General features: G+C 39.3%; 1 protein-coding gene across 4 annotated transcripts in view; it reads right to left on the bottom strand.

Annotated features, from left to right (window-relative positions):
- The window catches only part of col11a2 (collagen, type XI, alpha 2), a 62,157-nt gene that overhangs the window by 23,155 nt on the left and 14,049 nt on the right, over nt 1–24,953 (bottom strand). The window contains exons 2-20 of one of the 4 annotated variants that reach the window (XM_050035664.1): nt 22,302–22,463; nt 20,539–20,749; nt 20,192–20,354; nt 19,424–19,546; nt 11,963–13,165; nt 10,494–10,607; nt 8,682–8,897; nt 6,713–6,766; nt 6,164–6,205; nt 5,149–5,211; nt 4,907–4,981; nt 4,570–4,656; nt 4,072–4,128; nt 3,864–3,917; nt 3,621–3,674; nt 2,291–2,344; nt 1,614–1,667; nt 1,359–1,412; nt 1,177–1,221 (exon numbers count right to left, since the gene is read on the bottom strand). In XM_050035664.1, coding sequence (XP_049891621.1) covers nt 1,177–1,221; nt 1,359–1,412; nt 1,614–1,667; nt 2,291–2,344; nt 3,621–3,674; nt 3,864–3,917; nt 4,072–4,128; nt 4,570–4,656; nt 4,907–4,981; nt 5,149–5,211; nt 6,164–6,205; nt 6,713–6,766; nt 8,682–8,897; nt 10,494–10,607; nt 11,963–13,165; nt 19,424–19,546; nt 20,192–20,354; nt 20,539–20,749; nt 22,302–22,463 — 2,885 coding nt within the window. Of the gene's footprint in view, nt 1–1,176; nt 1,222–1,358; nt 1,413–1,613; nt 1,668–2,290; nt 2,345–3,620; nt 3,675–3,863; nt 3,918–4,071; nt 4,129–4,569; nt 4,657–4,906; nt 4,982–5,148; nt 5,212–6,163; nt 6,206–6,712; nt 6,767–8,681; nt 8,898–10,493; nt 10,608–11,962; nt 13,166–16,589; nt 16,704–19,423; nt 19,547–20,191; nt 20,355–20,538; nt 20,750–22,301; nt 22,464–24,953 lie in introns of all 4 variants that reach the window. The other 3 variants (XM_050035661.1, XM_050035662.1, XM_050035663.1) reach the window with 3 other exon arrangements.

Genomic DNA, 24,953 nt, shown 5'->3' on the forward strand with positions numbered 1-24,953 from the left:
AATATGATTTAATCTACATTCCTCATACATTTTAACTCTACTTGTTATACCACTTCCTTGGAGGCAGGTGTACGACGAAATTTTCTATTAGTGTCATTGATACCAGGACTCATTTTAAATGAAAAATGTTATAATGTAAGATCATTCCAACAAGACAAAAGCAGATTGGGTTTAGAAAATGATGTTTTTGTAATGGTGATATTGAGAATGTAATGCATTGAATTTGGTGTCCTGATGGTGATGCATTGTTGGTGGTTATGAAGACATTTTATTTCCTTGAGTGTGCACCCACAAACAATAATACTTCCTCTTGTTGTATATACTGTTGCAAAAGTGTCTCGATAATAATTTTTGATGTTAAGAAAAAAGGAAAGTGACTTTTGTGGCTTTTCATTTGGTTGTCAGGAACCATTTTATTCTAGAGCATTAGGGCTAGATTGTTATTTATTTATTTTTAATCCTTTTTTGAGTAATTTTTTTCATTTATATCACAGATTTCATGTGACAGGCATAGATTCAAAGTGCTTAAAAAAGGCAAAGATCATATATGACAAAAAAGGTATTACATTTATAAAACATTTAAGATAAGATCAAAGCCTATAACACAAGAACTTATTATCATTATTATTACTTTGTTGTAATAATAATAATAATAATAATAATAATGAAAAAGGGAATAATAATAATACTGATTCTAACATAAGTTTACCTATTAATTTCATCCTTTAAACCTCACTTAAAGCTGGAGAAAAAAGTTTTGTTTTTTTTTACATTTAAACATAATCAATAGACATGCAAAGAAAAAAAGTAATGCAGTATATAATGATTTCTTTTGCTGGTTTATAGAATGAAGCTGACATAATTTTACATCCAGACATCCTGTTAGTGTTCAGTCGGAGCTTGGTAATTGTTTTGTAGAAACCATTGCACCATACAGCTGTGATCCTGACAAGACCTGGCCACATCTTTTACCTCTCCATCACTAACTGACACATTATTAGAGTCAAGCACCCCAACTATGTCAAGTATTAATGCTATGGTAAGAAACAACAGGTGTGATGGTAGCGGTAGTGCTTCACATGGATACACAAAGATGCATTTTGTGAGGCTGTTTATAACACAGATATAAACAAAAGATGCAAATAGATCTGATTGTGTTGTCATGGAAACACTCACTGGTTCACCTGGAAGACCTCTGGGTCCAACTTCTCCGTCGTCTCCCTGGAAATACACACAGAAACAACATGCCAAGGATGTAAAGACGCTTATTATCAACAGTTATGGGATAACATGCAATGACAGAAGTAATAAGCAGTGCCTGGAATCAAACTTCTAAATATTTTCTCATATCTTCTTACCCTCTCTCCATCCTCTCCTTGAGGTCCCGGGGGTCCCATTACACCTGAGTCACCCTGGCGAGATGAAAGAATGAGGAGTGAGGAATCAGAAAATTCTTTAGCTCAGATATATCGAAACAGACATTCAAGTATTCAAGGTCTTATATGTACTAAATAACAATCTTTTTTTTTCTACTACCACTATTACCACTACTACCAATAGTAATACTGTGTAAAGTGTATAGGGAGTTTTATTGTAATTTACTTTAGACTTACCCTGTGTCCTTTGTCACCAGGCAGACCAGGAAGACCATCAAAACCACGGTCACCCTGAGAAAAACACACACAGACAAGTAAGAAACAGTGGTGGAAAGTAACTAAGTAAATTTACTTAAGTACTATACTTTAGTACTTGTACTTGAGTATTTCCATTTTCTGCTGCTTTATACTTCTGCACCTTTACCAGCACCTTTATCACATTAATGCATAAATAATTCTAAATCAATAATGTAATATATGTTATTCTGAAATGGACCATTTTGCATAATGAGTACTTTCGCTTATTTTAAACATATTTTGATGCTTATGCATATGCACTTTTACTTGAGTAACATTTTGAAAGCGGGAGTTATAACAGGGTATATTTACACAGTAGTATTGCTACTTTTACTGAGGTAAAAGATCTGAGTACTTTTTCCACCACTGTGTAAGATATTATTACCAACACCAGGTATAGGTTGGCTTAATCATACTCCTGTGTATCCTACTGGTCTATTTCACTGGGTTACACATGTATTATTTCCTAAATGTATTACTACAAACAAAATAGAATTACAAGCATCTAAAGATCCAGGGGGGGGACAAGCAACAAGTTCAGCAACAAACACAGAGTTAAAATCACAAGAGTTTATTTTGATGACGTCTATAAAGGACTGACACCAGAGAGATGTTACCTTAATTCCAGGCTCTCCTGGCATTCCCCTGGCACCATCAGCTCCAGCACGGCCCTGTTCGGAAACAAGCAGAGGATAAACATGTGAGACACAAAAGTAGCAGCCAAATACCCATGTGTTTTGTTTTTGACAAGATTTTAAATTTAAGCTGAACTTCAGGAGAAATCCAGGTATGGAAAAAGATGATTCCTTGTCCATATGTCATGATAACACACTTATTTTTGGTTGAAACCAGTGACTGTATATAAGGATGGCATGACAGCTCCTAAAAAGTGAAGCAAAAACATCTCAATTCCCTGATTCCTTCCTAGTGGCTAAAAATTAATTAATTTTTTTCCAAAGATAGTTTCTCTCCCTTTAGGTAGTTTTCATCACGCTGATGTATGTTTATGATGTATATTAAGTTAGTTCTTTGATAAAAAGAGATTGTAACATCATGATTGACAGCCGTGTGTCACTGGTGTCCTTGCAATCACTGATGGGTCAGATGACGCCAACCCTGAGACGTCAAAAATAGTGAGTATGTAACCTGAGCAGTGACCTGGGGTTCCTTCCCAAGAAAAGTTTGAATATCAAAAACTTTCCTGCATTTTTATGCTTAATACATTCATTTTGGTTTAGTTTTTGGTTTATGATCCTGGTACTTCAGCAGAGTAGCAGAAGGAGGAAGGGGTGCGAGGCCGTAGGCTTGGCCCGTACCAGGGACACAGTCCTCCTTGGCCACTCCTGGTTCCTGCATCCCTAAGCAGGCAGACAGGGAGGCTAATGGTCTCTGGAAGACAGCTGGGTACCCTGATGCGGTGGAGGAGGGCAAGCCGGGTTGCCCCTAACCCCTGAGACCCCTCAATATTAGCTAGAGTGTCCCGTTGGACATATGTACATGTAAAGTGTGAGCATTGTAATATATCGTAGAAATACGCAAGAAAGTTTCTCCGCAAGGGAACTGGGAGAGGGTAATGAGAAACGGGAGTCTCCTGGGGAAGACTGGAGGGTTGGCGATTATGGTGTATGGGTTGGAACTTGATACTTCGACTCTACTTCATGACTGCCACTGCGCAGACTCTGGTTCCAAATGAGGTCACCAACATAAGATGGAAGCATCCGTATGTGAGATATTTTGGTGTCATTTTTGTACAATGGAAGGAAGTGGAGACATGTCATCCATCTTAACATACAGTCTGTGGTTGAAACATCTACACCCTTCACTGTATGGAATTAAACCTGTAGCAGCCCCTGAGCTTCTTTAAGAAACAACAGTTATGTCCTGTGTACTTTGGGTTAAACAAACAATAAACAACTTAAAGACAAGCCAGACATTTTTCGTACTTACTCTTCTTCCTGCTTTGCCTGGAGGTCCCATCATGCCCTGGGGTCCCCTGGGACCCTGTAAAATGTATTAGTTGTCTGTGATACAGTTTTTATCATAGATCTGACCTGAGTATACTATAAGTTCAGCAACAACATACACCATACTGTAATGTAAAGAAAAGAGTTGAGTACATGGTTTGGCATACAAATTATTTAAATAATTTGATTTTCATTTGTGGTTAGAGTTCAGGCTTAGTGTTTTTACCTGAGGACCAGGGTCTCCACTCTCTCCCTTCAGACCATTACTTCCTGGATTTCCCTGAAACAGACATAATCATCATCATAATCATCATCATCACCAAAACTATTCATCCTTTCATGCCCCTTTATGATCAGAGAAAAGAAAAATGAAAACAGTTTAACAACAACAAATTCTGAAGCTGAGCTAAAGGTCCAGAAAACAGATTACATACTAATGGTCCGGGACGTCCAGTGAATCCCATTGGTCCAGGTGGTCCTTTCAGAGCCATCTAGAGACAACAACATCTCAAAATCAATGATGTTATTGATTCATGAAGAAAAGCAAAGTCTCTTTTCACTCCCATTATAAGTCTCCCTGGATGACAACATCAGCTAAATGTCTAAAATGAAAATGTAATTTAAGATGTCATGAGGGTTTTCTATACCATGTTGATATTATGTGCACTCTGTTTTTTGTTGTTGTTGTGTATTATGTTTTGCTCTGTGTTCCTGTTCTCACTTCAGTAAGGTAAGTGTCTCTTTTAACATCAATAGCAAATAAAGTTAATGCCTTCCAAAGCACGTGTATAAACTTGTTATAATATGGACACAGTTCAAGTTCTTCAAAAACAACAATCTCTAGCACTGGCAAAGCTTCAAGATTCCATGTATATGACCCTTGAGGCTTACAAACTGCACAAAGGAAATGTGAAGTAAAAGTGACGACTGACCCTGGCCTGAGACAAGATGGCTGCTGCTTGGGCTTCCTGTGCAGAAACGACAGGACCCTTATCTCCTCCACTCTGACCAAAACGGAACTGCAAAAAAGAGAAATATATGAGTGGATCAGCAAGGAACCTTGAACTTACTGGCCAATATCCAAATATTTAAAGAAAATCCAGCATCAAGCACTTTGTATGTGTGTGTACTGAGCATACAGAAGTATACAGGATACTGAACAAGGGCCAATATTAAAAATGACCACTTGGAGCAATCATCACTCACATTTAATGGCCATTTATTCAGCATGCATTCCTAATCAAGGATCAAAAGTAAAACGTGACTCACAGGCAACATGACTGAGGTTCCAGGAGGTCCAGGGACTCCATCAGCTCCAGGTAGACCAGGCTTACCAGGAGAACCCTGCAGGATGGAGAGAGGGAAGGGTGAGCTGGCAGGTTCAAGTGAAATACGCTTCTTTTGCAAAGCTCATCTATAATGACCAGTAATGTCTCAGTATCATCTGTGCACAGATTCAGCACCCGTGTTTCTACAAACCTGCACTTCTTCAGATAAAGTGAAACACTCACCCTCTCGCCAGGGTCACCGACAGAACCAGGAGGTCCAGAGGAGCCAGGAGGGCCAGTAGGACCCTGAAAGAGGTGGGTGAAGAGTGATTACTCATTAGTGTCAGGTGCAGTTTCATTATAGTATTGCAAGGGAGTATCATAAACATAACATGCAAGAAATAATAGTAATTGTCACAACCTTAAAACAGAGAAATGTACTGGCTAAAATGCTACCTAATACAGTGCTGTAGGAATACGTCCTAAATCCTAGAAATGAGTTAGCAGTTTTGCACTTCCGGTTCCTCCATCTTGTAGTCAATGGGGCTTAAATGGGTTTTTGGTTAGATGCCTAACATAAGGTCTGTGGGGAATATAAGCTGAAGAGATTTTCACATGTTGTTCTATGACATGAAATATGTCAGTAAATACCCTACTTATGAATTCTGAAGCTTTTGTGTGTCTTACAAAAGGTGGATGCTCATATGTGGCTAAATAAGACTACAGTATGTCATCAAGCCAAACATAGCTTGATGTTGAATTCATGTGGTTGTGGTGAAGTTGATTAGCTTTTTACTTGTGGCTATTGCATTTATGCTTCAAAATTCATAAAAGTGGTGTTCATTTTTTAACAAAACATTTAAGTTTTTAAGCTTATTTTATGCAAAAAACAAAAATCCAAAGGAAATATCCCATTGGCTTTTTGTCAAGGAACAAAAACATGGCATTCTGCACCCCTCTAGGTATACTGGGAAAAAACAAATTACATTGTTACCCCCAAAAANAAACGTTTAAGTTTTTAAGCTTATTTTATGCAAAAAACAAAAATCCAAAGGAAATATCCCCTTGGCTTTTTGTCAAGGGAACAAAAACATGGCATTCTGCACCCCTCTAGGTATACTGGGAAAAAACAAATTACATTGTTACCCCCAAAAAATTATTATCTTGGAGAATAAAGGTACAAGCTTTAATACAATGTTTAGAGGTAAGTAAAATTTCATTTATCAAGAAGACAAGGGAAAAACCATCATTTACTTACAGCAGGTCCCTCAGGTCCTGGAGGTCCTTCAATCAGCATACCCTGCAAGTCAAAATAAAGTTAAGAAACAAGAGGAACATACTAGTATGGACGTTAAAAATACAAGCCATGACTCAATTAATCAGACTTGATTAATCAATTTTCTTTGGCTAAAGGTTAAATCTTATTTCAGCATTTTTCGGCTGAAATGGATGAATGGAAACTTCGAGGACAAGAAGCTTAGTCTTGCCATTTAGTCTTTGAATAGGTATGATTGCTGCCATTTTAACTACAAACTCTCATACTATAGGGAGTTTGCGAGTTCCACATTGGAAATTGACAGCTGGTCACAAACATTTATAAAAACTCATTGGCACCAATATCGAAAAGTGTAGGTAATCAGAGGTAGATAAGAATTAGAAAAGCAAGATTGTGACTGGAAGGACTGGTGCAAATCACTGGAGCTTCTGGCAAAAATGACTGGGTGAAGATTTTCCTTTCTGTCATAGAACAAGCCAGTTTGAATACACCTGCTCAGGTAAAGTTGCTTAAAGACAGTAAGTAACTCACAGGCTCCAAGACAGCAGGTTCTCCTTTCTCTCCTTTCTGGCCTCTGACAGCGGCCTGAGGAAAACACACATGTAGCCAACAACACAGCATAGTCAGTATAGAGGTACTCAAACACACCCATCAAAAACAGAAACAAGACAAACACACACATAGACTGCAGATTTGGCATTAGGACATCAGGTGCACATTAACATTAAGACACCCACATTAGTTTGCTACATTATATTAAACACTATTATGTCAGTGTAGAAAATAGAATGATAAAAAAAACTGTTTTGCTTTTGATAAAGGTTTAAGTCTTCATCCAAATATCGATGATTCAATGGCTCTTCGTACTGTAGGTCCATTACTTGTAGATTTTTTTCTCATAGATACACAGAATCGTCAGGGATTAGCAGCTCTAAATGAAGCCTTACACTGAGATAAATGGCATTCCACGCAAAAGTTGCAGCAATTAGTAACTGCTGCACTTCCAAATGCCTCTTTATGCAGTGTATATGATAGTTCATATTATCATATATGTTTATTAGGATCCCCAATAGCTTCTACCATGGTAACAGCTATTCTTCCTGGGGTCCTGAGTTTCTCATTAGACACCTTGTAGAATAAAAACAGTTTCAACCACTGATTTGAGGACTATGTCTTGGTCCTTAAAGTATTTGAAATGCATTCAAATACAAGTGTCTCTGCTTGATTGAGCTTGCCTGGCATGAAATTTAATTTATGAATAGACCTTACTTGCATGGTGGCCATTTTGAATTTATGTACTTCACACTTTGGGTGAGAAAGTAAAACAGGTGTTAACACCTAATATTGTGAGAAAAACTATTGCACACAGTTCTCTTACTGCAGAAATATTCATTTAAAAACAATGTTTTGATGTTCTTACCTTCATCAGGTATACGGGCAGCATCACAACACTTTGATTCCACACTTACACCGTTTTCAAAAGGTCGGTCATGTCAAAGGCTGTTATTAGACAAATATGAACCTCAGTGGATGTATTCTGAAGGTGGGTTTCGACTTTAAACTATATTAACTATATTAAACTATATAGATGTTCAGTGGGGTAGTGATAGTTGATGAGGTGGGTCGATTACTAAGTAGTAGTACTAGGTAAATATTAGATGGGTAGGTTACCAAGGAGGTAGTGGGTGTACTCTGGACGCTTTTCCCTAGTTTTTGACCTTTGAAGACCTTTGATTCATTTTGTATCTTTAATCCATATACTGGTGATATATATGCTTTGAGTCTGTTCAAGGTGACCAGCAGTCAAACCAATCTCTGTAGTCCCCTGATTGGATGACTGAGGCAGCTCCCATGTGTATGTTAGTTATATATGGAAGTGCTGTGATGCTACCCATATACATGATGAAGGTGAGAAAGACAGAAACATTGTATTTAAATACATATTTCAGCAGTAAGCAAGACAGTGTGCTGGAGTTCTAGTCATTGTTTTCAAGATTGCACCTTCCTTCAATTCACCTGCCACACATTGAGGTGTGCAAACCTTTTTTCAAAACAACTAATTCATGAAATGAAAACAAAGGTAGACTGCAGATATATTTTTAAAGTCAAGTCTAAATAGGTAACTGCAGTCAGCGTTCTAGCTGGTGCCCCTGAGATATCTTAACTGATTTAATAACTTTCATGTCTGTCCAAAGTCCACACTTCTGTGATAAGGGTAATATGGCTACAGTCTCTATCTCAGTCATTTAGGTAAAGCTTTCTACAGCACCAGATGTGTTCAAATTAGCCCCCATGGGTAAGAAGTCAATAGGTCCCAGACTTGTAAAACACAAAACACACAGAAATAAATGATGTCTATCCATAATGAAATTGGAGAGATGGCAAACTCAAACAAGTCATTTGAGAGGACACTGAATACAATTTGACAAAGACAAGGATTCAGAGTTGGTTGAAACTGATTTTGTTGTCTTTTTTTTGCCTCTACAGCAAAACGACTTACGCCTCCCTCATCTGTCACAGCAGACAGGGCGGGGCCCATGTTGGCTTCGACCTCTGCAGTCTCCAGTATTGGCTCATTGTAGTCCCTGTAGGAATAGTCGTATTCCTTCAGGCCCACGTCCCCAGTCACATACTCCTCAGTGAAGGCCTCCTCGCCCACACCGCCTGCCTTGGTGGCATCTACCTCCTCTCCCACCAACGTCGTCTCCACCTGGGGCTGGGTTGGGTTTATCAGAGCCGCAATGGACAGAGGGGCACGAGAGGATGGATCAAGCAAAGGAAAATTCAGATGCAAGGGGAAGAGGGAGAGGTTGGTATGATGGGGAAATGTTAGTAAAGAAAAGAGAAATGCAGAATGAAACAACAGGGGGATTGGAAGAGGGGAGCATATATAGAAAGAAGTGAGTCTTACCTTTTGCAAATAAACAGTGACAAAGGGACAGACAACAAAAACATATCTGGAAGACTGTGGGGACTATATCAGTCCTTCATGCTGTAACTTCAGTCTGATCTTTTCAGATGATTTTTCAGGTTTATCCTATGACTTTAAATCTCCTGTTAATCATTTATTGTTGAGCTTAGAATAGTTTGTGTTTCCACCAAAGTATATCCTCATCAGCTTGTGTGTGATGACCTGTAACCAAATGATTTCTCCAAATTTGCAGGAATATATTATCTGACATTGCAAATGTTTGGTTTAAAAAGAAAGAGAGGCAGAAAAAACCACACAGAACTGATATGACTGATATAGCACTTTGTGAAAACAAACTGCTGCTGTGCTACACTATGCAAAGCAAAGACTATGTTATTTTCTATTATACTTACCATGGCTGTTTTAAAAAAAACAATACGAATCCAGTGGAATTATGCTGTACTGTTATCTCAAATAAAAAAAGCAATATTGAAAAAGTGAATACACCTGAAGCAATATCACAGCAGGTTTTGAATAATGTGTAAATTTGTTCCTAAAATACACAATATAAAACTGAAACCAAAACATTAGCAAAAACATTCTTAGCATCAAAATTGCAAAACAAAGTCATCAAAGTCAGCTGGTAAATATATATCGTAATAATGACAATATCGATTATTGCCAAATAAGTGAACTGTGAAACAGATCAGAGCAGTGAGAAAGTCGTTCTCAAATTCTGATAGTTTAGGGCTGTAAAGTAAGCCACAGCAACTACTGTATTCTTTAGTTCGGTAAGATTTTTCTTCTCAAACCAGAATGCATTATATTCATCTCCCTTTGTTGCTGTGGTTAAAACTGCACATCAAATATTCCTAAGCGGATCCCTTTTTGACAAGATTTTTGTTCTTATGTCAAGATCACAACCTGATTAACCAAGGATCTTGAGATGAGAACAGGAGTCTTGTTGTTAGGAGGGAAAAAGGGAGCCACGTAAAAATGTTTGATGATACAAGCAGATGAATGTGGTGCATTCTCTTTGAAAAAGATTTTCTCTTATGTCTTGTCATTTGGCATCGGTGCCAACAAAACATTGATGTTGGTTAGAGAGCTTAAAGAGAGACACAGGACTGTACTACTTGGTTAAACAATTTGGTTAAACTACAAAGACTGGGCTCACCACCACACAGGTATTACACTGTCGTCTTCTTTTGGTGATGATGATTTATTTTTGTCACTGTGTGCTAACTGGTAATGTCTGTTTTTTCATATTTACTAGGCAAAGTAAGTAAATCTATCTAGAGATTTGATGTAAAAATGTAAATTTCTGTTCATCTGATTTCTCAGTCTTCTTTGACTTTTTCATCTTCTTGTCACTGACCAGTGTGTAATTTTCTTTTTTACCTGTACAGGGACCTCTTCTTGTCCAATCACCTCACCCTCTGGCACCGTCTCCTCATAGTAATAATCAGTCTCTGTAGGGGTGTGGCCAGCCTCGGCATATTCAGTATCTACATCCTGATTGGTCAAGTTGACAGGAATTGGGGAGCAGGGAGGAAGTAAGCAGATTTTGATGAAAGAGCGTGGTTAGTTCAAAGTCTGCTTGTAAGTGATGATGAGTTAAAAGTAGAAAAAAAAATGGAACACATCATAAAATTGTGGTTGCCGAAGAAACTTTTACTGGCAACTCACATTTTTAAAGTTGCAGAGATCCATTTTTGAAAAGAAATTTCAGGTCCTCTCAGAAGCTCAATAACTATAAATCTTGCCATATGCAAGATTTAGGGAGTCATTGAGACTACTTTGCTGAGATTTCTTTCCATTGTATTGTTGAACACTTTTTTTTTTTTTTTTTTGCTTTTTAAAGCTTACAAAGCCAATATTCGTGAAAGGGTGAAGTCTGCTCTTATTGAAAGGTGGACTGAGAGCCCTATCCATCCCTCAAGATGAAAACATCATGACTTGATGCTTTGGGATGTTTAGTTTCACCCAAGACCAGGAAATAGAGAGACAACCCCAATCAACGGCCTCACTGAACATAATTCAGTTAATTCAATGTAACCCATTTTATGAATTTTCCAAAACCCACTAATAACCATGAACTTCAGAATGTCTCTCTACCTTGAAGCTCGTCGGCTTCATAGAAGACTATACATTGAATTTAATTTAACGTCTCTATATTCTGTGAGGCCGCTTTATTCATATTTGATACAAAATATGGCCAGAGACAGGTAGACAGGTATCAGAGAGAAAACACAGGTACTTCAAAAAAACAGAGACAGAATGGCAGAGTGATATAGGAAGTTTGTTGTGTTGCTTGTGTATAGAATGTGATAGTATTTGTGTTTTCTCAGGTTTAGTGTCTGTGCCACAGAAATCCATGCTCATTCATTTGACCGGTACGTTAATGGTTTCCCCCCGAAAAGAAAGATACGGAGAGCTGGAGTATATTCAGGTTCTGAGATCCAGGTTCAGCAGCTTGAAGTTAGGAGTATGAAGTGAAATGAAGAACAATGAAACTGTACAATTAGCCATGCTTCAATGTGCACCGCTGTATCATATCATATGGAGAAGTTGGAGTGATCGTAAAGATCATATGATATATAAACAGAGGAGAAGGCACCCAGCTTGGTATGAACCAACTTCCATTCTGAAGACCAGATTGTCCACCATCAAGGATTTACCTCAAAATCTGCAAGCCATCTACTGAAAGAGCAAACATTTCAAACCAACAGTGGTAAAAAATTGAAACATTAAGTTTCTCAAGGACGTTGTTGCAGACCCTGGATGGTGGAAAGAAATGGCAGACAGATGGGACAGATGGGACATACGACTCTGGACATTCTGACCCATCATGGGCCCTCTTGTTGTACCTGTTGATAACCGTTGGTAATTTTCTTCGCTGGGACTGCAGTTCCACTCAGCACAGTCTTGCCAAAGGGTGGGAATGGTTTGTGCTGGGATTTGACATTAATGTCCACCACCACCTTGGATTTTGTGGGTCTGGGCGGAGTGGGCTGGACAGGGGCAGGTGATGGAGCTACTTTCTTCGGGATGGAAACCTTTTCGACCACAGTCTTCACGACTTTGCTCACCGTTGGCTTGACCAGAGGGACTTTGGAGACGACAGTTTTAACTTTGGTGACCTCTTTGACTTCAGTCTTTACTTGAGTTTTTGCTGCTGGAGCTTTGGTGGCCACAGCCTTTGCTAGTTTTGTAGGCTCAGGTTTTGATGCTTTGGTGGGTTTAGGTGCCTTAGTAGCTTCTACTTTGGAAGCTGTTTTAGCTGCAGTGACCACAGTCTTTTCGATCTTTTCTACTTTAACAACTTTCTCAGTCTTTGCTTTTGTAGTGGTTTCAATTTTTGCCTGATTTGCAGCACCATTACTCACAACTTTCTTTTCTACCACAGTAATAACTTTGCCATTGCCATTAGCCTTAGCCTCCCCATTGACTTTATTCTCAGCTTTGCCATTAATTTTGACTTTAACCTCTTTAACCTCGATGGTAGTTTTGCTATTTTCATTGGCTTTCTTCTCTGCTGTAACTTTGCCGTTGCTGTTTCCATTAGTCTTAGACACAACGGTGGCCTTTCCATTTCCATTGGCTTTCTTTTCTGCTGAGGATTTTCCATTTCCATTACCATTTACTTTCTTCTCAGTTACAACCTTGCCATTGCCATTTCCATTCACCTTGGCCTGAACTGTAGGCTTGGCATCAGCTGTAGCTTTGCCATTGCCATTAGTTTTTGTTACAGCTGCTTTTCCATTGCCATTGCTGTTGGCTTTAGTGGCACCATTTACTTTCTTCTCAGCAGCTGCTTTACCATTGCCGTTCTTAGCTGGGGCAGCTGTGGGCTTAGGCTTAGTCGCTGCTGTTGGTTTGATCTTAGACAAGAGGATCTCTACTGCAGTGGGTTTTGCTTTGGATGCCTTGGCTGTGGCAGACTTGGGAGCTTTGGTGGGCATAGGCAACTTGACTACAAGTTTGGATGGTCCAGTCTTTGCCGGCTTAGCTGGAGCGGGTTTTGGTTTGACAGGGGTGGATTTAGTGGGGGCTGCTTTTCCATTGACCTTCTTCTCATATCCAAGATAATTGTTTGGTTGAGATGTTGTTTAGTATGTAAAAGTGCATATTGACAAAGAGAGTGGAGGAAGACAAAGATACATGGAAGGGTTGGGAGGGGGGTGAAAAGCACAAACAAGGGATGGACAGAAGGAGAGAAAAAGACAAGAGTGGATGTTTTGAGAAACAATGACATAAAGATGGCCAAGGCTTGGATGATTTACTGAGACTGTACAGGCATTACTGGATACAGCAAAGGATTAAAACAAGTTTTAAAACAGTAAGCAAAATTATAACTGAAAAAAATACCAGTAGTTTAATACAAAACTCTACATTTTGAGAAATTTCAAGTCTTTGACCCAAGTTATTTAGAGGAGGAGTTTTTGCTGATCTCTCCAGTAATGCCATTCCCAATATTAAATGACAAAGCAGCATCTTTGCGCTAATATGGACTGGAGCCTGTGGTTTGGCAGAGGCACTGAGGGCTTGACTGGTCAGGTGAAGCTGGTGCTGAACACACACACACAAAACATACACAACACTGATGCACTAACCTGCTTTGCTCACTCTCTTTCTCTCTCTCCCACACACACAGACACAGATTATGTTTGAGAAGGTTATTGCTGTTTAGCCATGCAAAAGAATGAGTGTGGATGCCAGGTGAGCATGCAAATGCATGTTAGTCACATAAAAACCACAGAATGAAAACAACAGTACATAACTGATTCTTATTACTCATGCTGCTATCATGAAAATACATGCAAATTAACATGTAAACAAATAAAAATTTCACCCAGGAATATAGTGTGAAGGAATAACAGGCCATCACTGTGAATATAAACTCCTCAAATATGCGATACAGAACACAAACACAGAAATAAGGGAGACAGACTGTGGCATACATGTATGTCATGCATGCCATACAAAAGGTCAGATGTACAACCATGAATGCATATACCAAGACAAAAACATGTGCATTGATGTTCCCATGTTGAAAGTGGTATGGAGACTGATGACCCAGAAGTGCATGCGGTGACATCCTTCACGGCAATTAAGAAATCATGCAATTAACAAGACAGTACAGACACATGCCCTGGTCAAACAGTTTGCAAATCTAGCTGTGTTTTTTTCTGTGCTCAGCTGTGAAGCCTTATGGGTGGTGTTTATCACAACACAAAATGAGTGCCAGATAATTCAAACAACCACAGGAAAGCATTTCAATTTAATTATGTTGTTCTGTGCCTAGCAATTAAACACCCATCATGTGGCAAATCCCATCTATCTTACACACAACATAAATAAGACTATTTGACCAAGACAAAATCAAAGGAATACTTCACCCACAAAATAAGCATTTTTATATCAATCAGTCATGCCATGATACCATGAATTTGTGATGAAAACTTCTGCTTTTCTTGCATGCCTCCACAGAAAAAGGATGTAAAATTTAAAACACATTTTTGATTGGGGACCACATTTAAAACCAGCAAAACTATATCAAAACATCTGTTAAAAAACACAATTTGCGCAGTATAATCCAATTCTCATTTATCCAGTTGTATGCTCAGTGAAAGTGAAACTTGTCTATGCTTTCTTCAAAGCCAGCCAATAGAGTGTGCCAGTAAACCCGGAACTCCGTTAGTGCTTTTAGCACTTCCGGTTCTCTTGTCTAAAAGTCAATATGTTTTTTGAATGGGATTTTGGTAAAATGCCTCAAATAAGGTCTGTGGTTAACAAAAGCTTAAGCGAGTTTCAGGTTTTGTTCTACGACATAAAACACGTCAGTAAACACCCTACTTGTGAATTTTGAAGCTTTTACGTGTCGTAAAAAAGGCGGTTGCAAACAAGTTGCTCAATACAACTACGAACCCTGTCGGGGACATTAAACATCATCACCCCCGAACAGGCGAGAGTGCTGGCAGTCCGCCATTACAGCTTCTTATTTAGCTTAAACAGTCCGATTTCCCCATTATACAATGTTTTTAAAATACAGAGGCCGAAATCAGTTGAAAGCTTAATGGCGGTGACGTCAAGAGTCATGCGACCGTGGAGTAGTCATGTAGTCCGTTAAAGCCTAACGTTAGCTTTTTACTTCTGTCGATCGCATTTAAACTTCAAACGCAGTATGAAAGGTGTTCATATGTGAAGATTATCTCGCTGAACAAAACCTGTAAGTATCATAAACTTGTGTTAGCCACAGAGCTTATTTTCTGACATAATCCAAAACGCAATGCAAAAATCACATTCACTTTCTCTTCCGGGAACCAGCGCGATGCTAAACTTCCGGGTTTTAACGTCAGCCCTGGCACACTCTATACTCAGGTGTTTTTATGGCAAAAAATGCATGTGTTGGGGAAATACTGAGTTTACAAGTGAATGAAAAGGACTTGGATTATACTGCACAGGTTAAATGTGGCCCCCAGTCAATCAATAAATCAATATGTTCACCATTTTCTGTGGAGGCATGGGAGAAAAACAGAGTTTCCTTCAGGAATTCAAGGTAACATGACATGACTAATTGATTTAAAATGGTCATTTTGTGGCTTTAGTATTCCTTTAAGAAAAGGCTACTCTGGCACATTATTATTTGTTTCCTGTGTGCATGCTGAGTTTGTCATCAAAGACAAAACACCCAATAATTATGTAATCCATCGGTTTAATATGGTAATGTCAACAGATCCACAAATTAAAATCGGAGATGATATGAAGCAACCTCAAATCCATATTGTATGACATGTTAATAATGTCAACCTATTTGATTTTTCTCATAGCATGACTGACACAATTTTTTTATACAAAAAAAATCACCAGTGAACATTCTTGGGGGTGTCAGAGTTTGTTTGCTTTGTGACAAAACTTTCATCTTTTTCCTCGTAGAGTCCATTATGTGTGGAGAAAGCTTCACTCTGTTTGGTAGAAGGTATTTTGGTTCGATTTAGGGTGGAACAGCATGGGCTGTATAGACAAGGTGTGCAGACTGGAGAAGGATGTGTGAGAAAAAGTGTGCATGTGTGTGTAACAACACAGCTGCACCTACACCACCCCAGTGCCCCCACTTGGCCACATCTGAACACACATACATATATGGCAACATGTAAATGACATGAGGACAAAAAAAATCATAAGGAGAAGTTAATCCTGTGTGAGGAAGACGCTGGAAAATGAGATGGATGTATGAGAGGACAATGTGGATTAAGGAGAAAGTAAAAAGTGAATTAAAAACAAAGGAGGTTTGGAGTGTTGAGGGATGAGAGAGGCATATGGAATGCTACAGGTGAAAATGTAGATTTTCAAACAAATAATGTCAGGTAAATATGTAATGAAAATGTAGTTGACATTATGAATTATACCTCTGCTTTAATACCTCTCTCTCTCATTCTCCTTCCCTTCCACAAACCCCGCTCGTGTTTTCCCTCTCTCGTGCTCCCTCTTTACCTGTTGACTGGGGGCCCCAGGTTGGGGAGAGGGGGACGCAGAGGAGGAGGGAATGCCTGTTGTGTCCTCATAATAATAGGGGTATTCATGGTCATCCTGCTCCTCATCAAAGTACTGAGAGAGATGGGGAAGGATTGAAAGATGGGGAGGACAGAGCAAGGGATGGGTTGGCAGAGGAGACACGAACGCAAGAGGAATGGAAGGTGAGGAATGCATGAAAAGGGGGAGAGTGGATTTCCAAGGAGAGGTGGAAAGGGTTTGCAGAGGGCACAGAGGGATAAATAAAGGTAAAGAAGAAAAGGGGTGAATGTGGAGTGAAGCAGCAGGAGGGGAAAAAATAAAACATGGTGGTAGACAGCGAGAGACAGCAAAGGGGATAACATTAAAAATGCTAAGCTTTTAATTTTCCATTCATCAGAGGTAGTCTGTGCTGCTGATTCAAAGATGTTGATGAAATACGCAGACCACCTTGATGAATGAGAAAACAGCAAAAAATAAAGCAACAGGTTAAGCCAATGAATACAACCACACTGATTTATATTCATTCAGGAAGCAGTCATTTCAACAGCATCAACATGACAGGGTTTGGGACGCAAAGTGCTGGAGCTTTGTACAGTGACTGATACAGTTGTTGTATTGGCTGATTCGGCATGCAGGCTTGTAAAACAAAGATTGTGTACTTTGGATGGATGAATGCAGATGAAAATCACTTGCTGGTGTCAGGGAACTGTCAGCTCCCAAATATCAGTATGTTTTTGATAGAAAAAGAATGAGGCATAGCTTAAAATGTATGTGATGTGCACAACCAGTCTCAGTAAGCAAAGAGGCTCCACCTTAAGCCATCTTCATGCCAAATGCTTATATGTCTCTATTTAACCAGAAAACCAATCAGAATTTAACTTCATTTTCATGTTTTATATATTGAACAAGTTCTCTTTCTTTCAATCCATGGGGACAAAAATAGGGAAAGACACGTTGGCTTGTATCATCCTCTTTCCCCTACCTTTCTGTGTTCCATTGCAGAAAAAAAAGTGGTACCAAATTCTGTGCTGTTACAATTCAAGCTTATGTTTCTCCAGTTCAAAGTGAATGAAGTGATGGAAATGTGCCCGTTTTTAGAGGTTGAGTTGTGGAAAGGTATGATATGATAATGCCTCTGCTTGTCTTTAGTTACCTCAGGGACACACAGACTGAGAAGGTGAGGAGGAAAGTGGATGGATACAAACTGTTGCTGATGACAGGGATGCGTGAGGAAGACAGAAAGGGAGAGCAGCACTTTGATGACATTTTCAGATGACCCAAACTGAACCTGGAGACTCTTCTTTCATTTTCAGAGGACTGGTGCATTTAATGTGGACTTTGTTTTTACTATCAGACCATTTTTTCATGTAGTGTAGCTGGATGAATTCTCTCAGTTCTATTCATACAAAAATGTGCTTCAGTCCATTTCCAATCTCCCTTGTAGGGTACATGTGACTATCACTTGTTACGATACATGCACACAATATTCCGGTTTTTACCCTTATTAAAACAACATTTCTGCAAAGCTGTTTACATGGTTAAAAAAGTTAATATTCCACTAATATTCCTGTTCCACACAGCTATGCATTATACTGATAAGGTGCACTAACATGTTGTTGATAACGTCAAAAGGTGGAACGGCTGGCGCTGCTTGTGCCATTTCACTTCTTTGCATCGAAATGGGATTTTTTCAAAGTTGTCCACTGGTGGCAGGCTTTTTTGAGCATGCAAACACAGCCTCCCCCTTTCATTTCTTTCAACCACCTTCCTGAAAAGATTGGCATTATGATATTTGCACATATCCAAAAACCTGTTGATATCCAAGTTCCTCATAATGTCTTGAAGTAGGTGTGTTTCTCTTTGTGGGAATTTCTTTAAGGCATGCATCTCTCTGTCAGCCTTGCAAAATGTTGGGTGGTTGGTTTGTGTACAATGCATCCATGACAATACACAGAGCTGACTATAAACAGACAAGAGGCTGTGTGTTGCAATCTGCGTAAAACCTGCAGCTGAGACACATCATTCCAATACGCTGCATAAATCTCCACAAAAAGTTCATAAAACTTGACTAATACCAGAGTATCTGACATGTTTAAATCAGAAAATGCTGCATTTGGAATAAATACTTATTCATAATATCCAGACTGTAAATGCTGTTTACATAACCTGTATCAAATTTAGAACAGGGGTGGAATATCAGTGTGCATGTAAAAGCAATCATTTAGATAAGGAAAACCATTCTGCAATAATTTGGTCCCCGAATTTTTATTTTAGAACGCTGGTTGACCTTTTCTAAATTCTTAACATTACTCCTTCATATCTGCCCTTGATCGTATGATATTTTCCATTCACTTTAAGAAAAAACATTGTCTTACACTATTCTCATCCAGTGAATAGTTTCCCTTCTGCAAGGGAAATAACTTAAAAAGTGCCACAGAAAATGAAAACAAAGTCCACAGATTCTGTTTGGGTCTGCTTTATCGGAGCTACAGATGAGCCTACATTTTTTTGAATGAGTTGTGTTAGCATAATATTGAAAGTCTAAGGTTATCCACTCTGTAACTGATGCTACTCAGCGATCTTGTATGGGATTTGTGCGAACAACTAGGCTCTCATCTTGCAGTAACCTCATTAAGAGGTGAAAGAGTGTGAATGAAAAAAGAAGACTAGTTATTGTAGCCTGTGGGAAGATTGTCAAGAGAATTATTCACTAAGAAGGTGAATTGTTTGCTAATAGTTTCATATGTGGTGGAAAAGCAAATGTTGATTTTAAAAGTCTGTGTATGAACTCATCTTGTGGTGGTGTTACTCACATATGTGTTGGGGTCCTGAGCCTGGGTCTTGGGCAGTGGGGAGTCACAGTCAGGGCTGTAGTGTTCACAGAAGTCATAGGCAGCCTGGGGGTTGGAGGCGATCAGCAGTTGCTGGATATCTCCCTGTGGAAAAAAAATAGATCAACAAAAATGATAGGGTTCTATAATAACTTTTATAGTATGTTAAGTACTTATGTGTTTCCAGTTTCAAATAAATTAATAGAAAGCCATACCAGAGCATCAGCAAATATATATTGCCTGTTCAGACTTTGTAGTTACAGACTGCTACAGAAGAGGGTACTAACGCTCTCTTAACCAGAAAGCAGAGACCCAAGAAATAACTGCATACTTTTCTCTTGCAGGCTATGCTTAAAGAAGCACTGCTCACTTAAATGTGTTTTTGAGCCACAAACTAAATGATATGACTGTACTGTAAGGAAACACATTAATGTTGGGTGTTAATATTGACAATTCTTACCAAATTCATAAAAAATTTGCATTTCATGGGCTGAAAAATGGCTCAACACTCCATCTAATGTTTGTTTTTGAACCTTGCAAGGCCACTGCTGACACAGAGTCAACTGTCATGAAATTTAAAAATTTTAACGCCCCCTAAACAACTCCTGCCTCACACATCCACCCCTCCCCTCACGCCTCTGCCTCACCTCTCAGCCTCTTCCCTACTTTTTCAGCTTTTTTCAAAATGATGCAGTGGGTGGAGTTACGCTCAGACATAGGGATAAAGTTACAGTTTAAAAAGGTCCTCACCTGGAAAACCTCCTCATCGAGCAGACGGGCTCCAAAGACTGTAATTCCATTGGTATCAACCTCTGCGTTGTTGCCACGGGGCAAGGGGCGGGTCATCTTCTTCTTGCAGTCCAGCAGCAGTGTCACATTTTTCTTTGAAACAGAGATAGCGATGCGATGCCACCTAGAGATGAGGAAGAGGAACAGAAGACGAATAAATGTGTGCTGTGACTACAAGCCATTTTAAAAACCCTCTTATCATATACACTCCCACCAACACTCACACACACATAACACTCCCAACCCATCACACCCCCATGACCCTATCATCTCAACCAGTCACAGACTGGTTGTTGCTGGTTACTGACTTGCCATCAGCCAGGTTGACGCCTTTGAACAGTGGGTAGTCCTCAGGGGCTGGCTTGCCATTCTGGTCCTCGTAGAGGAAAACAGGTGAGCGTCCCATTTCAATGCCCAGCTGCTGGATGCCCTGCTCACTGTAGATGGAGAGGAGGAAGGCCTGGAGACCAGCCTGGGCCTTAACCAGAGCCATGATGGAGAAGTTCTCTGGGAATCGACCTATTGAAGAGGGAAAGGAGGGATGGGAGGAGAGAGACAATGAGAAAAGGTAAGACCAAGAGTCATTTCAAGACTGGCTTGTGGGTATTCTAGGACAAGAAAAAGTAATGGAGAAGGGAGGCAAAGAAAAGCTGCACTATAAGTTGACTGACGTGCACCAGAGGATTTATTTATCATGGAAAAGAAGGGAGGCTGGAGAGAAAGTGAAGGTGAATAAAGAGAAAACTAATCGAATAAGTTTCAAGTAGGACAGCCAAGTTGTGGCTGGGGAAGTAAGACAAAAGAATAAAGAAGTAGTGCAGGATGAGAGATGGATAAAAGCTGTGAAAATGACACCAATGATGAGCTTAAAGTGATTAAAGTAAGAGATCTGTATCAGGATCAACTGATTACAGAATATCACAATATATAAAGCTGGCATAGATGATGAGGACACATAATAACAGTTGGGCACAGCTGGTGGAGGAAAGCTAAACCTCAGAAAATGAGTTGAAAATCAGCTTTGACTTTTGAGGATTTCTTCACAACCACATAAGTGCTACTTTCTCTTTACGCTCCTCACTCCAGGGTGTCAGACAGTATTCTTAAGTTAATTTGTTATGGCTCTCACACAAAGTTTGACTCAGCTCCTGCACTGCAACACATAATTATACTTTATATCCGTGAGCAATCTAGCATGGGGCACCACTGCCTAACTTAACTCCTGAGAGCTCCATTTAAAATACAACCAAACAATGGCAACAATAACTAGCAACCTGCAACTCTATTTTTTTTATTTTTTATATTCAAGAAGTTTTGTTTTTAAAAATACTTACATGCTTGTTTATGGCACTACCAACCTGAATACGCCCGATCTTGTGTATTGTACACCTTTTACTAACTGCATTGGCAATATTGTAGCTAATTATGACAAAAAAATTTAAATTTGAAGATTAAAGAGGAAACAATGAGAAACAACAAAGCCCAACTATTCAATCAAGTGCTTTGGTGTAAAACAATTTTGTAAACCAAAATAATTATGGCATTGTTTGAATTCAATATTAAAGACCCACTGCAATGAAAATCAAGTTTTTAACCTTCACAAGTCTGTCTGGTGTTCTTAAAATGCTACAGATATATCAATAGCAATATTAGCAGTAAACACCATGGTTGAGCATTTTCACTGTGGAACTGCAGTGCACCATTGACAGCCTCAAAAACACAGATTCAGACTTCCAGGCTTTCATACATCACAAACCTGGCTTTCCATCAGCATAACGGCTACAATGAAACAAGGGTTATCAGAGGAGAAGCCATGCTACATATCAGTATTTTGCAAGCTAAGTGTCACTTTCATTTCAACTTGTCAGAGCTAGCGATTGGGAACAAGGTTTTCTAACATTTGCTGTTTGATAATGTCAAGCCAAAGGCTCATGTTATCTATCACCATTTACAAGCAGGGGTTTGTGTGTTTGATGAGCAGAGTCAACAGTGAGCCAGCACGCTCAAGCCACAGGCAAGGAACTGAGGCGCCGAGCTCAACAACCTGATGTCCAGTCCTGTTGAAGCCTACCTGAGAAGAGCTGCTTGGTGGGGGCAGAGATCTGGGCCTTCTTGGTGATGCGGTAAGCATGGTCGGGGCTGCTGGAGCGACGGGATGTGCAGAAGCCGGGGACTTTCTTCACGCCCTCAGGGAGAGAGGGAACCTGCAGAGCCCGCAACACATCCACTGGGTCTGAGGAAGAGAGGAAGGAAAGTGTCATTACATTTGCATTTATTTATTTTTTAACAAACAACTCATTAGAAAAGTTGCCCTGTTTGACACAGCAGCTCAATGCAATAAATAAACATGTGAAATGTCAAAGCTGAAACTTCCAGATTGTTACGTCAGTAAATTAATATGGGTGTCACAATATATCGATGTGAATCGATATATCAATTCAATTATCAATGATCCATTATCATCGATGCAAAGTGAAAACATTGATATAGGTACATCATCGTCTTTAAGATACACCTTTATTTTTGATTTTGTGACATGGCACATCTGTGTCACCAAGCAGACCTTCCTAAACATTCCAACAGTGCTAGCGGCTTAGTGCCAGGCAGACAATGGCAAGCAGCCAAAAACAAGACCATGTGGATATTTAATGACATCATCCCATATCAGTTGCAGGCCCTTAAATTTAATTGAATCAAAATCGTATTGTAGCAGATTTTGTAATATCAACAAATATCGCCTTGTCGTCCAAAGGATTGCCAAAATATCATAGCGTGATGAAAGTTGTGATTTAGACCCCTATAAATTACACACACTCACTAATTTCTGTGCCTGTAATGCTTTCAAACCAAAGATACAATATCTAACTCTGAGTTCAGCTTTCTCTGGACAGAACACAGAACACCTCACTCTCTGGTTTTCATTTTTCACTTTAAGTAGATGTAGAGGTGCGTGTACAGGTTATGCAGATAGGAACTGTTATGTCTGTTATTAATTACGCTACAACAGGCTTAAACATTTTATGTCATTCTCTCCAACAGCTTTTCAGATGGCTGATCATCCTATAGGCTGTATAGAAATCATGTGAAGGAGACCTTTTAAAGCTCACACCTTTACTTGTGCAATGTTGCTAAATCCAAAATAGAGGACGGTTTTATCTTTCATTGTGATGCTTTGCAGCTGCAGAGACTTAACTTTGCCATGAGGATCAAAAAACTTAATCTTGCAAGTAATCTTAAATGTTCTTGCAGCACTAATGCGATATAGGAGCAGGTACAGGGGGCGTCCACAATGGCTGCCACTGTACATTTAGGTATATTGTAAGAAAGGAAGCACTGTGTTTGAGCACATTGGCCACTGTCCAAGTCACGTATATGAACCACTGCAGGGCAGGTACAGTAAAGCTCAGTTTAAATCAGAGCGGAGACAGTGCCCTCTATTCTGCTCACATTTATCAAGCAACTGAAACAAGTGGCTGTTGACGTGATAGAGTCAAATGAATAGTTGTGTGAGGGCACACACGCAGTTTCATATGACACACACACAAAAATTGCAGGTGTGTATGCCGCACACACTAGACATACAGTATACATTCTAACATCACACAAACAAATACACAGGAATGCACACACACAAACACTGTACCATCACCAGTCTCTCATCCTGTCTCCACTTTCACACACTGAGGTCAACCAGTCTGTTTCTCCACCCTCAGTCTGCACTGTGGTTTATCATGTTGGCTTTCTCACATTGCTCAAAGGCACTACGTCAGTCTGTGCGCTTCAGTCTGAAAAGCAAGGCTCTAAATTTGGGATTCCCTTTATGAACCCTTCAGACATAAGACATTTTGGATAAAAGCAACCACATTACTTATGTTATAAGCAGCAACACTACAAATACAGGAGGAAAATCAAAGTCACATTCAGAGCTCTCTCTCTCTCTCTATGTGTATATATATATATATATATATATGTATATACATAAATTTTGAATGTGCTCATGCCCTCTCAACTTTTACTGTTTTGGAGACAAACACTTTGAATTAACTGAAAATCTAAAACATAATTTACAGTTAGTTTGACATTTATGCCAGCGCTTATTTCAACACAGTAGGCATTAAATCCTAGAAAAGGCGGATATCTAATTACTCACACGAGCTGACTTGCACCGTCTTGCTATGAATTGAGAATTTCTACGAGAATTGCTCAGTCTTGCTGTATACTGTACTGTGTACTGTATAGCTTTGTCAGCTACATGTTCAAGTCATGCTTAGTGAGATAACTGGTTGTTCAAAAATTGATTATTTGATGTGTTTCTGGTGAAATGTTCATTTTTGTTCACCAAGAAGATTCCTTTGATGTAACTTCTCCCAAGATGCTGAGCTGCTGTGTACCCTGCTGTCTAACTCATGATGGAATGACAAATATGCATGGCACAATTTCTGCCAAGGTTTCAAAACAGAAGGCATGCGTACACATTGGAAATATTTTGCAGCCTGAGAACCCAAATCATATGTAATTATAAAGTCTACCTTAGACAGTTACAATATCTCCATGGGGCCCTATGGTTTTGAAGCGAGGTACCTATAAAGTTAGAGTCTTCAACAACACCCAGTGTTCACATTTTCCTGAACTGTTATCCTCCCTCAGTCTTGGCTAGCGTCCTGTGCTTGAGGTGCACCAGAGAGCTAACTTTGCTGTTAACAGCCAATTAAAGTCAGTTACA

Source organism: Epinephelus moara, chromosome 22 (genome assembly GCF_006386435.1).
Source record: "Epinephelus moara isolate mb chromosome 22, YSFRI_EMoa_1.0, whole genome shotgun sequence".
NCBI lineage: Eukaryota > Metazoa > Chordata > Actinopteri > Perciformes > Serranidae > Epinephelus > Epinephelus moara.